This window comes from Lepidochelys olivacea (assembly GCF_965140295.1).
Source record: "Lepidochelys olivacea isolate rLepOli2 genome assembly, chromosome: 6".
NCBI lineage: Eukaryota > Metazoa > Chordata > Testudines > Cheloniidae > Lepidochelys > Lepidochelys olivacea.
In genome coordinates, this window is record NC_140416.1 from 42,255,791 (window position 1) to 42,273,293 (window position 17,503).

A 17,503-nucleotide genomic window follows, 5' to 3' on the forward strand; every position below is an offset into this window, starting at 1 on the left:
CAAACTGGAGAAAGTCCAGAGAAGAGCAACAAAAATGATTCGAGGTCTAGAAAACACGACCTATAAGGGTAGATTGAAAAAAATTGGGTTGATTTAGTCTGGAGAAGAGAAGACTGAGAGGGGACATGATAACAGTCTTCAGGTACATAAAAAAGGTTGTTACAAGGAGGAGGGAGAAAAATTGTTCCCTATAATGTTGGTTCGTGGTTGTCTTTATCTAGTTTAAATGTTTCCAGAGATGGTGGATCCACGACTTTCAAACTCACATAGGACAAGAAGCAATGGGCTTAAATTGCAGCAAAGGTGGTTTAGGTTGGACATTAGGAAAAACTTCCTGTCAGAGTGGTTAAGCTCTGGAATAAATTGCCTAAGGAGGTTGTAGAATCTCCATCATTGGGGATTTTTAAGAGCAGGTTGGACAAACACCTGTCAGGAATGGTCTAGATAATACTTAGTCCTGTCTTGAGTGCAGGGGAGTGGACTAGATGACCTCTCGAGGTCCCTTCCAGTTCTATCAACCAAGGACAAGACACAATCTGGCCCTTAACGTTTGAAGTTCTATGTGAGTTTGAAAGTCGTGGATTCACCATCTCTGGAAATATTTAAACTAGATAAAGACAACCACCAACCAACATTATAGGGAACAATCCTCTCCTAGCCAGAGGAATGAAAAAGTCAACTCAATAGCTTTTACACTCTCTGATCTTCATGCTTCTAACGATTCCCCGTCCCCCAGAGAATTCTAGCCACTTATCCATAAGAAATAACTGGGATCATCATTTTATTATTTCCTCATCCACCTTTGCATGAGCCCTTTCATGAAAAAGAGGATCCCACACTGATCTGCAGATAACAGCAACAGATATTCCTGGAAGTATTTCACAAATATTTGTATGGGTGTGGGGAGGATTCCTTCTTTTATGACAGGTTTCAGAGTAGCAGCTGTGTTAGTCTGTATTCGCAAAAAGAAAAGGAGGACTTGTGGCACCTTAGAGACTAACCAATTTATTTGAGCATAAGCTTTCATGAGCTACAGCTCACTTCATTGGATGCATAAAGTGGAAAGTAAAGTGAGGAGATTTTATATATACACACAGACCATGAAAAAATATACATTGTAAAGAGAGTGATCACTTAAGATGAGCTATTACCAGCAGGAGAGTGGGGTGGCGGGGAGAGAAAACCTTTTGAAGTGATAATCAAGGTGGGCCATTTCCAGGAGTTAACAAGAACGTCTGAGGAACGTTTCCTGTTTTCTCTCCCTCCACCCCACTCTCCTGCTGGTAATAGCTCATCTTAAATGATCACTCTCCTTACAATGTATATTTCTTCTTTTATGAGTTTACTTATTGCATTGTGCTGCCTCCTCTTCAGGAATGACCTCCATTACACATAAACAGCAATTGTTGTCACTCATTATGAGTTTCTTTTTGTAAGAAGTTACTCATGGGAGTAGACAACATTTCAGAAATGCCTACAGAATTTGGCAGGAGAAATCCTAAGTAATTCAGCATATAGGACTACCCTTTCTAGTGGCTTTTAAGCTAAGTATCCCCCTTAAACCTAGACAACCTAAAAGTCTAAATTTTGCTTGCACCAGTCAGCTCTACAGTTATGGTTCTTATCAAGTCCTGCTACCCGCAGACTACTCTCCTATTATCATATGCAACATTCTCTCAGCTGCAGCTGTATTCCCCACAGAGGAGTACTGAGTCTAGTCTCCTGTGACAATGACAAGACTGACTACTGAGGGGCCATTGTCTAACTGATGAATCATGAGGTTGTGAGCCAGGAATTTGAGAATTCTAAACTGAGATCCAACAAAGAGTCACTTTATACTTGGACTCTAAGCCAGAGGTTAAGACAGACTAGTATTATCTTAGTTGGGTTTAAGGTTTTTTCAAACTGACAATGAGACAGGGCTAAATGGTGACTCCTCATTCACTGTAATAGAAGAGCACAGTTAAACCTTCTCAACCACAGCTCCAAGAGGTCAGAGCCAGGCCTTCCTTGCTTCACCCTTTGAAGGGGTGCAGCATGCCCTCACCAAATTATCCCACCTTTGCCAGACAGTAAGGAGAACACAACCATTCTACCTTTCCCCATATCCTCAAGTCCAACTCTGCTCCCAGTTCAGGTAGTGGGCATTTTGGAAGGTACAGAAGCACGCACCAGGCCTGTTTCATTAAATGCCCTCATATATATGACATACAGGTACTGTTTTTTTCAACCAAAAAGGTCTATACAGGTTATAGAAATTTACTCACCCACTGGTGGGTGGGCATGGCTCTCCTCCTCCTGCCAACAACCACTACAGTTGTCTGCTTCTCAGTACTCTGATCAGATCACATTCAGTCTCATCATTTTCAGAATAGGAAAGTCCCTAATGACTTCACACCAGGTCCACAGACCCCAACTCCACATCCAGTGTTCTTTATACCCCTTATCTCAGGGCTTCCAGTAGTACTTACCCCCTTTCTATTAGGGGGTTTCACACCATCTTCATAAGTGGCAAGTAGGGGACCCCAGGCTCTTCCTATACTCCAGGTTCTAGTCCAGAATCCTGGCCAAGAGCAGTTAAGATCTGCTTCCTCAAACCCACTGTTATTTTTCTAGCTTGATGCTAGGTCTTTTGCCCCAGGCCCTTTCCAGGCTTTACAGACATCTTTCTAGAGCTAATAGCAGCCTAGGGAAGTGTTGCTTTTCTCCTTGAAAAATCTTATTCCTGCCCTTTTACCAAGGCTCAGCACAGCCCACCCCTATAGCTTCTCTCAGTCACTTTTCTAGACTGTGTCTATCTAGCATTCCCATCTCAGGAAAGATTAGTAAAGCTCAGCTATCTTCCTTCGGTCCTAAAGCCGTTCCTTTATATTCACTACACAGCTCCACTCCAGCTGGATCTTATCTTCAATTGAGCCTGACACACCCTTTTGTTGCCACCAGGTGCCTTAACTGAGGTCTCCAGCTCACTTAAATCACTTTCTGTGACATTGTAGGACTAGATATACCCATCACACAGTGTTTATTAAATCTTCACAATTAAGATTTTGTTAGAATCTTTGTATGTTGGCAATAGCAACATGGGAGCTGGCTTTCAAAAGAACATTCAAGCCCTGGCATGACTAGCATATTACCATGTACTTTTAAAATAGCTCTTCCCAGTTACACTAAACCTGTACTTCTAGTTTTGGAGTTAATGCAAATCCAGTTTAAGGGCTATCCATATGTAACAGACGGTGTCCAGGATATTTTATTATCAAAACAGAGTGTATGTAGCCAAGTGCAGAGATCACTAAAGTGAGTAATTAATGAATGTTAGTTGTTGCTCAGCACCAATAGATACCTGTATAATTGAAGGAATTAAAAAGGCTCTGTTTTAAAGAGCTGCTAATAGTTTTAGCAATTTGCAGGTAGAATCCAAGTTTCAGTCTAGGATCTACCAGAATCTAGAAATAAATTAGGACAGTGGGTGATCCATGAAAATACTTAGGCTTTGTCTACACTAGCGCTTTTGTCACCAAAACTTTAGTCGGTCAGGGGTGTGAAAAAACACACCCCGATTGACATAAGATTCACCTACAAAAGTGCTGGTGTAGACAGGGCTACATCAGCTGGAGAGCATCTTCTACTGACGTAGCTACTACCACTTGTTGAGGGTGTTTTAATTATGCTAGTAGGAGAACTCTCACCTGCTGGCATAGAGCAGCTATACAGGAGACCTTACAGCAACGCAGCTGTAGCGGTACAGCTGTGCTGCTTTAAAGTCCATCGTGCAGACCTTAGTCCCTAAGTCCTATTTTGGGGCATCACTGCAATTCACAAAATCCACAACATTCCTGATCAGCTCCACCTAATCCTGTAGGCACCTTTGTTGTAGCCTCTGACCATGGACATTGCAGTCTTAGGCCTGGTCTACATGGGGGTAGGGCGGGGGATCGATCGAAGATATGCAACTTCAGCTACGAGAATAGCTGAAGTTGACGTATCTTAGATCGAATTAGAATCACTTACTTCGCGTCCTCGCAGCGCGGGATCGACGGCTGCCGCTCCCCTGTCGACTCTGCTTCCGCCTCTCGCCCTGGTGGAGTTCTGGAGTCGACAGCAGAGCGATCGGGGATCAATTTATCACATCTACACTAGTCGCAATAAATCGATCCCTGATAGATCGATCACTACCCACCAAGACGTGGCCTTACTCTGAGCACCCAGAGGCCTATCTACCATGTAAGGCTAGAGCAATTCACAAACCTGGGAAGGCAGCTGTTTGACTACCTAAATCCTGTGCAGAGGTCCAGTAGGTGTGCTTAGAGGCCATCCCTGGCTGTTCTGAGGAGTTAGGGGGCCTCTGAGCACACCTATCAGAGTGGGACCCACACACAACTTGGATAGCAAAATTCCCCCAGTTCACGGATCACAAGCAAAGATAGGTTTTTTCCTGCTGAAAGAATGACAGAGTTTAGCCTCTTAGCAGGTCTGCAGCTCCCATTTTCTGCCTTAGGAGGTTCCCTTAGCATGTTGCCTTTTGTGGATCATGGTCTAAAGGTGCCTATCTCTCCCCATTCATTGTATAGGAGCCTAGGTGCCTAACTCAGGCTTTGTAGATCGCAGCATCATTTTCTAGGGCCCGAAAGTTAAGCAGCAGGATGCTGAGTCTCAACACCTAAATCCTTTCCTGGATCTAGGCCTTTGTTCCTAACAAAATTATTCTTTTTTTTTTTTCTTCAAACCAAGTTTTAATTTCCACTGGGTTTATTTGCCATGTCACCAAATGACTAGGCAGCATGCAATGAATGAAAGAGCATTGAATTGAAATATCCTCTTACTCTTTTGAAGTGGTGACTAAAGACCTATACGAATCCTTAAGCCTGTCAGTGTTGATTGGCTATTATTTAAATAGAGACATTCTCTCAAAAACAGTTTGCTCTAAGGCCTCAAATTCTGATTTTAAAAAAGAACTGAAAGCAATCTTTTACATGCATAGTGACGGTAATTTAATAAAGCAGTAAGTGCACCCAATCATTTTTCTATCTAAGCAATTGTTATTATCTAGAATCAAGAAGCTATGACTAGAAGAGACCTTTCAGTTCATAAAGCCAATCTCATGTAGCTAGCGCAGGTTATTCCCTTACACTATTATCTTGAGAGTGTTAGCCAATCTCTTTTGGAACACTTTCATTGATAGGAACTCAGTTACTTCCATGGGCAGCTGTTCTAGTCTCCATGGGGGTTTTGATTATTTGTATTATTTTACGGTGTTTATTTTTTAATATTAATACAAATAACGAGAAAAAATATTAAAAACAAAGTCACTAAACAAGGCCAAATCACACTTCCACTTGTTATTAATAGGTGAATTTTTCCATCTTCAGTATTTCCCAATTTTCGTTAAACCAAGATGCTATTGGAGGGTTTTCTTTTCTTCCAATGAACTGCAGTAAAACACCTATCAGCAATTAATAAGTGATCACTATTCTGTAACCCTTATTCATATTGGATTCAACTTTCAGGCTTTTCACTTACTTTATTTGGAGTTGGATCAAGTTGAAAGTTGGATCCAATGAGACTTGGATCCATAAGTTGTACTCACACGAGTTGTCCCATTTACTTCAGTCAGACAATCTGCTTGACTAAGAACTACATGTGTACAATGGGAGCAAGTTTGGGCCCTGTATATCTCTGTGATGGATGAAGAAAATTAGTCACTCTTAAATCAGGATGTTTTGGAGGGATGCCATACATGCTATGAACTCTTTGAGACAAATCTTTAGCTGGTGTAAATAGGCATAATGCCATGGATTTATGCTGATTTCCACTAGCTAAAGATCTGATCTTTTATTCTCATAATTGGAATGGACCCCATTAATGGATTCCTATAGTCTATGAAGAATGTTTTCTATCAGTATGATTGGATAGATAGATACTTATAGCTAGCTTTAAATACTGTATCCCAGGAGCCTAGTGGTATAATCTTTGAGCATGAATGATCCAAAGCAATTCTTCCATTGACTTCAGTGGGCTTTAGATCAGGTCCTTTGTTACTGGGGACGGAAGAATTCACTTTCCCTAATTTCAAACCCATTCTAACATTATGGGTTTGAAAGTTCAACTCAAAAACAAATGTTAGCATGTTCTCATGCTGTTTGAAAGAAAGAGCAGAGAAAGAAAAAAAATCCAGTGGGAGGGGAAAAAAATGATCAAACACGCAGATATTGTGACAACCACTAATCCCTATCTGATCAGATGCATACACTGCTAGTTGACGGACCTTTTAAATAGAAACTTGATTTTTATCTCTACTAACTTTACTAAATTCAAATTCATCCACATGAACTTTCACATGTGAAATGTATAAATGGACAACATTTCCTTAAAGATTTTGGAGTATATTGGACAATGCATTTTTTCCCATTGGCTTCATGGTTGAGAACCACCTAGAGACAGTATAGAATAAATGAAGAGGAATAGCCATGTGAAGAGGGGAATAGGCAGGATTAACCGCATGTAGAGTTGAGAGTCCAGCTGGATAGAAATAGAGTCTATCACTGCATGGTTTACAAAATTAATTGTAATCCCTGCAGTTTCCCAGGTCTGGCAAACCTGCCCCCAAACAGTGTATCTATTTACAAGAGCAATATTCTAGGGGAAAATATTTTGTTTAATTGAGTTAGTAAACATGATTTGAAATACATTTAGCATCTATTGTAGGCTCAGTTTAGCACCTTAATTCAGTAAGAAATAGATTTAAATTAAACTGATACAAACCAGATTTACATCTATTTAAGAGTGTCTACATAGCGGTTAACTAAATCAATTTTTAAAACAATGTTAGTTAAAAATGAAATCACTACATACGAAAGCTTCACTAAAAGTTAGATTTTAAAATGATTTAGTCAAACCAGTATAAAACCCTGTGTGAACATTCTAATTTTGGTTTAAGAGGGGCTTAGTTTGGTTTAGTTGAAATCCATTCGGAATCAGTTTAAGATAAATAGGCCCCTCTTACGCAGGAAAACGGAGGGTCCGCACAGAGATTTGCACTGCTTTGACTACAATCACTTTACAAAAACAATTTATTTGAGCATAAGCTTTTGTGAGCTACAGCTCACTTCATCGGATGCATACTGTGGAAACTGCAGAAGACATTATGTACACAGAGACCATGAAACAATACCTCCTCCCACCCCACTCTCCTGCTGGTAATAGCTTATCTAAAGTGATCACTCTCTTTACAATGTGTATGATAATCAAGTTGGGCCATTTCCAGCGCAAATCCAGGTTTTCTCACCCTCCGCCCCACAAACTCACTCTCCTGCTGGTAATAGCCCATCTGAAACCTTACAAAAACAATGCAAGTTGTACTGCAACTTTCCCACGTCGACACCGGGCCGCCTCACGGAGCCTGGGTCTGCTTAGTACGTTTGTGAGGACGCCCGGCTGACAAGCCCCTGCCAGCTCCAGCCTGTTCAGTAACTGGCAGAGGCTTTGAGCCCCTCGGTAACAGGACAACGGTGGAACTCTGGCGCCCTCCTCCCCGCGAGCCTGCAGCCAGCTTCCCTGCGGCCTCCGCCTCTGCCCCACCCACCCCGCGGCGGCGGCGGCAGCAGCAGCTCCGGAGCTGCAGGTGGCGCCGTGCGCCCCGATCCCAGAACTGGGCGGGCCCTGCCGGGCTCCGCGCTCTGACTGTGCCGGGCGGGAGCGTCGCGGCTGGTCCCCGGAGCTCCGGCTGCCTGAGCCGGGAGGGCGAGCGCCAGGCGGCCCGGGGCCCGGCATGGGGCTCTGCCTACCCTGCTTGGGGGGCGCCGCCGAGGACGTGGTGGAGACGCCCGACCCGGTGAGTGCGGTGCGTACGGCCCCCGCGGGAGCCCAGCTCCTCTCCCCGACACGCCCTGGCTGGGCCACGGGCACCGCGCTCCCCGGCCCCGCCAGACTCAAGCTGGGCAGGGACCTCCCACTCCGGAGCAGGCCCCCAGCAGGTGCATCCTCCTTTCAGCTTCTCCTCCGGGTTTTTGGTTTTTTTTTTTTTTCTGGGCTAGCGGTTTGTTTTTGTATTTTTGTCGGTTTTTGAAATTACCCCAGAGAGAGGCGACTTTCCACGGTGTGGTTTTCCCATAATTGCAGGATTAAAATAATGCAGCAGAGCAGAGGCGGGGTAGTTGCTGCTGCCCTTGTCCAGCCTAAGGACTGAACATCTGTGTGCTGCGGTCGGTCAGCCACCTGGGGTGCAGTGAGCCGTGAGGATTGGCGCCTCCCAAAGGCGCACCCATAACATACTCCAGTGACATACACGCAGTAAGAGATCCCGTTAAGAGACTGCGATTTTAATATTTATTTTGGGGACAGAGGGAATTAAGCCCTCGATGTATAATTAAGGGTTAAATATACCCTTTAATTAAAAAAAAATACATTATTTCATGGATCTGCAGAAGCAGGTCCCTAGCGCTCTAGGTTTGTTTTTGTTAAGTACATTTTGCTTTAAAGGGACACTGTCAACTTGAAAAATAATAAGTTTGTAAGAAAATGTTGGACTTAATTTAGGTCTTTCTTGTAACTGAAAGAAGTTGATGGGCAAATAGATATTTTTCTCTCATTCCATCTTGTCTGCTTTGGGCATTTGACAGCACTTGGTATAACAGTTTCACTCTTCCCCCTGTACAGACCAGATCTTGCAAGTATTTGCACATGTGGGTAGTGTCATATGAATGTTTGCTAGTCAGTTTCTTCCTTGATTGGCAGGGAGTCAGCAAAAAGGGAGATTATAAACATCAACAGAAAAGTCTTAAGAATTAAAACACAAAATCCAAACTTACTTTTAAAAATTAGTTTGTCAAATTGCGTATCATTTTAAAACATTGAAAATCCTGTTATTTATTTTATACTGTCTTTCTACCAGCCGGTATTGCAGGGTCAGTATCTCACCACACATTATGTAACCAGAGAACAAAAACCATAGGGTACGATCCCTTCTTCTTAGCATGTGTGGAACATGCCTCTGGAGGCACGTGACTAGGATTCATCACCGAATTTGGTCCGCTTGTTGGATTATTAGCTTCCCCAGGCTGCATACTGATAGGGAGAGTCATGTGAATGTTGATCCATGCCCCCCATAAGCCTGAAACCTCTATCATGAACTAAAATTAACATAATTTGGAGTTTGTCAGTCTCAGTCACAGGTGTCCTCCACTTGAAGTATCTGCAGGAGCACAAAGATAGAGATCTGAAGGGACCATCTCTTATGAGTGAGAGAGTAATTCTGTTTTATGCCCATTTAATCCTTGGTCTCTCTGTTACACTCCTGTTTGTTATAGGCACCCTCCTACTAGAAACTTTACTAAGATGGTGAACTCATTTCACATACGCCATCACTACCATTTATTACTGATATGGGTACCAATCTTCTTAGCATAGTTCCCTGCATCCTTGTGGAAACCCACTGACTTCAGAATTAGTGGGACTCTTCATGGGTTTAGGGCCTATGCTAGCTGACCTGATTGTTGGATCAAGATCCTGGTTGGGATTTAACTGGTAAGGAAATAAATCTTCTTTTCTAACTCTGGAAAACTGTGGAGCCTGGTTTTAGTGAACTTGTATTCAGTGAAAATCCATTTATAGTGATAGCTATTCTAGTTACAGTTGTTTTGTAAACGTCACTATCAGAGGTTCCATGATGTTTGTTCTTAAAATATTTATGCTTGTGATAACTCTTGAGACATGCCTCATTTTCATGAGGCCCTCGGGGAAACGGCAATCATACCAAGATCTCATTTTTCTTTTCTCCTCAAATGATAAGAACATCTTATGCACTGTGTCCATTTCTCTGCCATATAAAATACCTTCTTATTGTAGGTTTCATCCTAGAATGATTTTTTGTTTGTTTGTTTGGTTTTTTTGCGGTAAAGATGCAAGTCACCTGAAATATGCCCTTCTAATGGATATATCTGCATAACATTATTGTTACTCAAATACTGGAATACATTGTAGCAGCAATAACACTCTACCATCTTAACAGGTTTCAGAGTAGCTGTAGCTCACAAAAGCTTATGCTCAAATAAATTTGTTCGTCTCTAAGGTGCCACAGGTGCTCCTTTTCTACCATCTTAGTAACCAAAAGCATACTGTCCTTATAAAAAGAAAAGGAGTGCTTGTGGCACCTTAGAGACTAACAAATTTATTTGAGCATAAGCTTTTGTGAGCTACAGCTCACTTCGTCGGATGTAGCTCATGAAAGCTTATGCTCAAATAGATTTGTTTGTCTACAAGTACTCCTTTTCTTTTTGCGGATACAGACTAACACGGCTGCTACTCTGAAACCTGTCCTTATGTAGTTACTTTAATACTTAAAACAGAGAGAAGAAGCAGCTGCCGTTTGACTTAAGTTCAGAATTTGATTAAATAACTTCCATTGTTCATATGAATGACAAGGAACGGACATGGAGTAGTCTATGCATTATATCATTTAATCTTTTTTAAAACTGCTATATTTTCATTGTTAAACAATTTATTCTGCTTTCTCTACTACAATGGAACTTTTTTCAAATTTTCTGTAGGAAAGTAAAAGACGACAACTTGCAGAAGCTGCAGAAAAGAGGCAGATGGAGGTAACATTACATTTATTCAGAAACTTGTTATGTAGCCACTGGTTTTAAAATGGAAAATACCAGAGGTCTCTTTGCCGAAATGCAGCTGAACAGCATATGTGGACTATCGGCAAGTGGAATTTATCATTGCACTTGGCTGTCATGTTAGTAATTTGATGGGTATTTATATAATGATGTCATGGAACATTGGCGGGGATTTTGAAAGGAGCTTAAGAAAGTTAGGCACCTGACTCCCATTGAAATTCAAACAGTTATTAGGACCGTTGAAAATCTTTGCCATTATAAAATGTGAATGCAAAGCTGGAAAGTTCTTTTAAACCAAAGAAGAAATTGATTTTTGTCAGTGATATTTTTGTTTTACTTTAACCACAAACACCAAAGAGATATTTCAGTTGCATTTTTCAAAGATATTTAATTGTTTTGGCAGCATTTGCAAGTGTTGTTTTGAGACTTGCTACTTCTAAAAGCTCAACATAGCTGAATTTCTTGGCTGTTCGCTTCATTAACATGGGGGAAATGTGGGTCTCTTTCCTCATCCCAGTCAATTAAGCAGTGGCATTGACAGACTCTGGACCTGAAAAGTTGGGGACTTGGGTGTTGAAGCTGGGAGGTCTTAAATTTAGAAAAGTGGAGGTAGTATGTGCCTTAGGGCAGAAGTAATAATAGGAAGGAGGAAACACATACAGAAGCCTAAAGCAAAGGAACTGTAGCCTTATTTGCACCTTACCTTAAAAAATAAACCTTTTTTAAACACTGCATAATCTAAATTCTCTATAGTGTCTTGTTGAATTTCAAATATGAAGTATGAAGATAATGAATGTGTGTATTGTATGAACATTGTTGGTTGTTCTCTGTATAGTTTGTTGGCCTTTTGCTGATACGGGCTTGTTCGGTTTGCTACTGTTTAAAGATCATGATTCATATTTGAGTCATGGATAAAAGCACTTTCTAAATTATTATAGCAGCATTTAAAGGCCTTTTTATTAAAACTTTTTTGGTTTGCTTTGGCCTACATTTTAATTTAAAAAAAAAAGATTTAGTACATCTACAGTGTTTTGAATCTCAAAGTACTTTCTAAATATATATATCCTTGCAACAACCCTGAGTGGTAGGTAGATAAATACCATATAGGAAGAGATATAGTAGATCAGGAGTGGCCAACCTGAGCCTGAGAAGGAGCCAGAATTTACCAATGTACATTTCCAAAGAGCCACATTAATGAATGCATCAGCAGCGCCTCCTGCCCACCGGAAGTCCTGCTGATCAGTGCCTACCCCTCCCTCACCGCACCTCCGTATCAGTTGTTTCGTGGTGTGCAGGAGGCTCAGAGCGGGAGTGGGAGGAACGATGGCATGGCAGGCTCAGGGGAGGGGGCGGGAAGGGGTGGAGTGGGGGCAGGGCCTGTGGCAGAGCCAGGGGTTGAGCAGTGGGCACCTTCTGGCATACTGGAAAGTTGGGGCCTGTAGCTCCAGCCCCGGAGTCGGTGACTATACAAGGAGCCGCATATTAACTTCTGAAGAGCCGCATTTGGCTCTGGAGCCACAGGTTGGCCACCACTATAGTAGATGGTGGAAACAAACACAAACTAAAGCTCCTATTCTACAAACATGTATCTTGACATACGAGTAGTCTATTGATTTGTGAGTATGAGCGAGTTTAAATGACTAGAGACTAAGTGCGTACATCAGTGAGTTGGTGTCCAAATTGGAATTAGAACTAAGGCTTCCAGCCATGTGTTCAGACCATGCTGCAGCTAGTGTCATTCTGTTTCTGTGCAAATAATATGCTAATCTAAAATAGTGTTCAGATCACCCTACTTCATCTTTACTTCATATTTTATATTGCATTGACAGCTTAATGCCTCTCTTCACATTCTTACTCCATCTACAGTCTTACTTTGTCACAACTCTGCTTTGTAGCTCACGAAAGCTTATGCTCAGATAAATTGGTTAGTCTCTAAAGTGCCACAAGTACTCCTTTTCTTTTTGCGGATACAGACTAACACGGCTGTTACTCTGAAATTTGCTTTGACTGTTAGCACAAATCCAAGGTGGTGGTGACTGATAACAATCTGTTCCTCTTTCCTCTCAGCATAGATTTAACCTTATTTTTTCTGTTGCTCAGATGTAGTGTTATAGCTCTAAATTATAAGCTAGAAGTGCATTAAAAATTCTGTTAAGTTCAGATCTCAAAATAAGTAAGAGGAAAAAGAAGCTATTGTGTACAGCCTTGGTATTCATGTTTTAGAACCGTATATCGCTCTAATTTAGGTACTTATACGGCCCTATCACCACAGTATCTTAGTGCCTCAATCTTTTAATGTATATATCCTCACAACACCCCTCTGACATAGGGGAAAGTACTATTTTACAAATGGACAATTGAGGCACAAATAGTGACTTGCCCAGGGTCACAGAGAATATTTGTGATAGAGGAATTGAACCTTGGTTTCACACATCCTAAGCGGGGCCCCTAAGTAGTGTGCAAATAAGGACTGTAGATGTGGGAACTACATCTGTCATCTCCCCTCATGCACTTATTGTAAATTGTAATGAGACCTCTTGGCTAATATCTCTGTTAGCCATAGGATGCCCTGTACTTGCAGAAATCTATGTGGTAAGAGAAGGTGGGGCAGTAATGCCCTATAAAATAACAGTTTGGGTTCTTGGATGCAGCTGACTGCCTGAACCATCCTTTCTAAGTTAAAATTCAATTGGTGAGGGCAAGAATATGGAGCTCATACCAATTGGAAAAACTATAGGATCAAAGTGCATGGGAGTTCTTGAAGGGGAGGGGGAAACGTTTAATTTTACAATTTGAATACAAACCACGTGCATTTACTCATTAAATTATGCCCATCTGGATATACAAATAAAAATGAAAGAATACCCCATTGCCATCACTGACAAATACTGTGCAATGTTAAAAAGCACCTTAAAAAGTTATGCTGCTGTGTTACATACTAGTATTAATTAGTGTTTCAATATTGCTTCCAAATAGAAACCCACAAAATATAGTTGTCAAGGTTTTATTTCTTTGAAAAGAAATTGGACTGCAGTATTTTATCCAATCTTATTTCCCTAAAGGCCACCTCTCGTGGTGTTAAGAACCCATATTCTGTGGAGCAAAAGAAAAAGAAACAGGAGGAAATGGAGAAACAAATTGCATCTTCAAGCTCTGGAGGAGGAGGAGGCGGGCTTAGAGTAAGTTTTAAGATTCACTTTGTTAAATCCTTTTTAAAATGTTTGGTTTTAGATTTAACTAGCTTTATTAGTAAGTTCAGTTTTGTCTATATACATCTATTAAAGAACTATATAAAACAAAGTAAGCACAAATAGAAAGCAAAAGTAAACTTAACATGTCCCATGTTTCATTCCAGATCCTTCTTATCCACTTGCATTCTCAGCAGTTATTGACAGTATCACCCTGCTCCCAGTCACAAAAGCCAATCATCTGAGTCCTATTTAATTTCTTCTTCCTTGACCCTCATATCTAGGTTGTATACAAATTTTATCAGGGCTTCAATTCCTGTCAAGTTTCTAAGATGCAACCTTTCCTTTTTATTCCCACAGCAAAATCTTGTTCAGACTCTTTATCTCACATTGACTGTTGCAGCTGCCTCTTCTTAAGATTTCTCCAGTACCCATTTGACCCTTCCCTCGAATCCATTCAAAATGCAGTTTCTAAGATCATTCATCATCCTTCGTATTGTCTTACTATATACTCCTACCCCCTTTGAATTCTTCCACTAGGTCTCCCTTTTGTACCACAAAGCGCAAGCTACTTTTCCTAACCTTCAAGGCTTTTCACAGCTCTGTCCTTCCCCACTTATCCACTCCTGTCTCTTACTGCATTGCTCCCATCCTCTCTGCTCCACCATTAATGCTAATATTGACTTCCCATTTATCAGCTTCTCCCACAGTCATATTCACACCTTATTCCAGGCTGCTCCCTGCACATGGAACACCCTTACTTACCGTACTTGTAAGATGGCAACCTTCAAAAATCATGTTTTTTCCTCTGTGTTTATAAGAAATTAGCCAATTAATAATAAACAGGCAAGGGGGCAGTTATGTATATTTGGTGTGCATCTGTTTTTTTTCTCTCTACACTTTATATATGCTTATTTCCCTCTCCCTTGCCTTTTTAACAAGTTACTGCTTTCCTTTTAGATGACAGGGACTGGGATAGTATCTTTTTGGGACAGGGATAGTATCTAGAAAGTTGTGCATCCTCTTGTTGCACATCAAAAGTATTGGTGGATTTGAATGAAATACGTGGATTGTAATGAATCACTGAGTTTACTGCATACATACAACTTTGTTTTATTTTTCTAGTGGCAGGTTGGATAAATAAGTATGGCATTTGAAAAGAAGAGGGTCAAATACTGCCAATAACTTGCCAGTTTCTGCAGCTGAGTGGCACTTATTCATTGTGTGGCTTTTGCTGTTTGTATATGAAGATTCAACAGTACTTTGCCATTGCAGTACGACAGAGGATAGCGGTGTACGCTAAGAATATTTTTCAACCAAGAATCTCAGAATGGAAAACAAAGGTGGCCAAAACTTATCATTCTTTTTAAACGTCTCATGCTTCAACTTTTGGGTGGGGTGGACAGCGGGAGATGCACAGTTATTTGGGAATGAACTTAGTATTTAATGGTGATAGAGTGAATGTATCTTATTTCTGTTCTTGAAACTAACTTATGCACAGCTTGGGTAACTTTTAGTGTGTGGGAGTTTTTCTTTTTGTTTTAGCGTTTATTTAAAGTTTTGTGATGAACTTTGTCTGTCTCTTTGTTAAAAAAAAAAGTTATCTTCTTTAGATGCTTATAGTTAAATACATGTGCTGCTGTCCACCTCTTCTGTACTACTTATTGGTTAGTCATCTGTGAATTTAGTGCCTTTAAAAGGCTTTTGGAAAAGCTTGGCTTCTGCAAATTGAAATTTTGTGAAATGTGCTATAAAAAAATCACTTTGAATTATAAATCACTTTACATGCTTTTACTGAGGTAAATATTTTATGTGATCTTATGCCTGTTCGCTTTTCATTGATTCACCGATTATGGATTTCTTTTGAGTACATAATTATATTAGCTATTAGCTAAACAGTGTTGGCTACGTTGTTCTTTTTTGCACCACAAGGGGGTGGTGGTGTACTTCTGGAAATATTAAAAAATAGAAAAGGAAAAGACCTATTAAGTCATCTCTTGGATAGTTTATTTCCTAAAAGCTTCTATACTACCTGGGTGGCTTAACTATATATAGTACAATAATATTTTCCAAGTGCTAGAAACACTTTTACTGCTCTTTTGTATCAAGGAATGTCTGTAATCCTTTTCCCAAATGTGAAACTGCTTTTGATTATTTACAGCTAACTAAACTGGTGTATTATGAACTGATTCCAAAACTAGAAGTGACTTCAGAACACTACTGAGTAGATGAGAGAATTTAGAAATGATTCTGTTGCAGTAAAAATACAACTTTTATTTTCCCTGGAGGGCACTGTTTGGCCTATTTGTGTCCTAGTGACTCCATTTTTGACCCAGGTTAGACCGTGGAAGTGTTACTTGGATTAAATACACTATCAAGTCCACTTTCTTGAAAGAACTAGCTTCCTGGCTTCTGCCTTCATCATAGCAAAGGAATTCTTAACAAGAGTATACTACTGTTAGTTTACTGACAAAAGCAGTGGCCTTCATAGAAGATAGTGATACCTCACATTTACTTTGAGTGTGGGCATTTGCCCTATTCAGTGTTATATTCCTGTTTTACTGAATTAAACTACAATGGAAGACTGTTATAAAATACAGTGTGCGTAATGTACAATGAAACTTTCTGTCCAGGATTTCTAGTAGAGTGTCACATCCTACAGTGTGACTATGCCAAGACAATTTGTCATTAAAGTGTCACTTTAATGGTTGTGCAGTTTTGCAGGGGTTTTTTTGCAGGGGGGGGAGGGGTGGCGGAGTTTGTTGATCAGGAATTTGTGTTATTTGGAGTTAACCTCTGCATTCATGCACTTACACTGCATTGTGGCTCAACCGTCAGCCAGGAGACAAATATAAATAAGTGTTGTGCTCTTAAGTGTGACACGATTTTGCCTGCCAGCTTTTAACTGCTCAGTAACTCAACTTTGATCTATTTAAATAACTACCATATTTAAGTTTTAACAGTCCAGTCTTGCAAGAGTCAGAGTTCTTTCAGATATATTGACTTTAAAAACATTCAAAAGTATTTGGCATTTTAGAGGATTAGGTTCATAGTTGTGGTTTGTTTTTCGTATCTTAGGATAGAGAAGAAAGTCTAAAATCTATTGAGCTAGATGAACTGCTCAAAAAAGTGATATGGAAATCTGTTTACCCACTTGCATCAGTGGTTTCAGAAAGTACAGGAGATCTTGTCAATGGAAAAACAAAACATGGATTACAACACTGAGTGCACTTCAAGTAGAGTAATCCCAGAATAATTTTTTTAGCCCCCACATTCCACAAACTCCTGCCTTTCTGGTTTGCATCAGCATAAAAAGTTAATGGAGTGCTTTGTACTTGTTTTTAGTGAAGAATAATAGAGACTCTACAACTGTATCTCAATTTACTGTATTTAGAAAATAAATGAACAAAGTACTGCCCTATCTGAAAAGAATGTAAAATTAAAGGATGATACATTTGTTGATTGCAAAATGCATGATTTAATCTGTATCCTGTCTTCTGTACAGACCCTAGGAAGAACAAAAAGAGTTCTAAACAATGCCTCACTGAAGTCTGGTAATTTTGCCATTGAGTTCAAGGGATCCAGAATTTATCCCCTTAATTTTTAATCATTCACATGCTCTCTGAAATGGTATCCTTATGCCAAAGTATATGCTGCTTATGGAAGCTGACAGTTCTACACTTGAGTGTGGAACAC

General features: G+C 40.4%; 1 protein-coding gene across 2 annotated transcripts; it reads left to right on the top strand.

The window, feature by feature from the left end:
* Positions 1 to 7,611: 7,611 nt before the first annotated feature.
* SVIP (small VCP interacting protein) lies at positions 7,612 to 17,236 on the top strand. Of its 2 annotated transcripts, none has more exons than XM_084630894.1 (4): positions 7,612 to 7,840; positions 10,545 to 10,595; positions 13,682 to 13,798; positions 14,933 to 17,236. In XM_084630894.1, the coding sequence occupies exons 1-4, from the start codon at positions 7,769 to 7,771 to the stop codon at positions 14,945 to 14,947; spliced, it is 255 nt and encodes an 84-aa protein (XP_084487020.1). In that variant the 5' UTR covers positions 7,612 to 7,768; the 3' UTR covers positions 14,948 to 17,236. The 2 variants fall into 2 exon arrangements, with proteins under 2 accessions (XP_084487020.1, XP_084487021.1); XM_084630895.1 differs by having other exon boundaries at positions 7,624 to 7,831; positions 14,933 to 17,233.
* Positions 17,237 to 17,503: the final 267 nt, after the last annotated feature.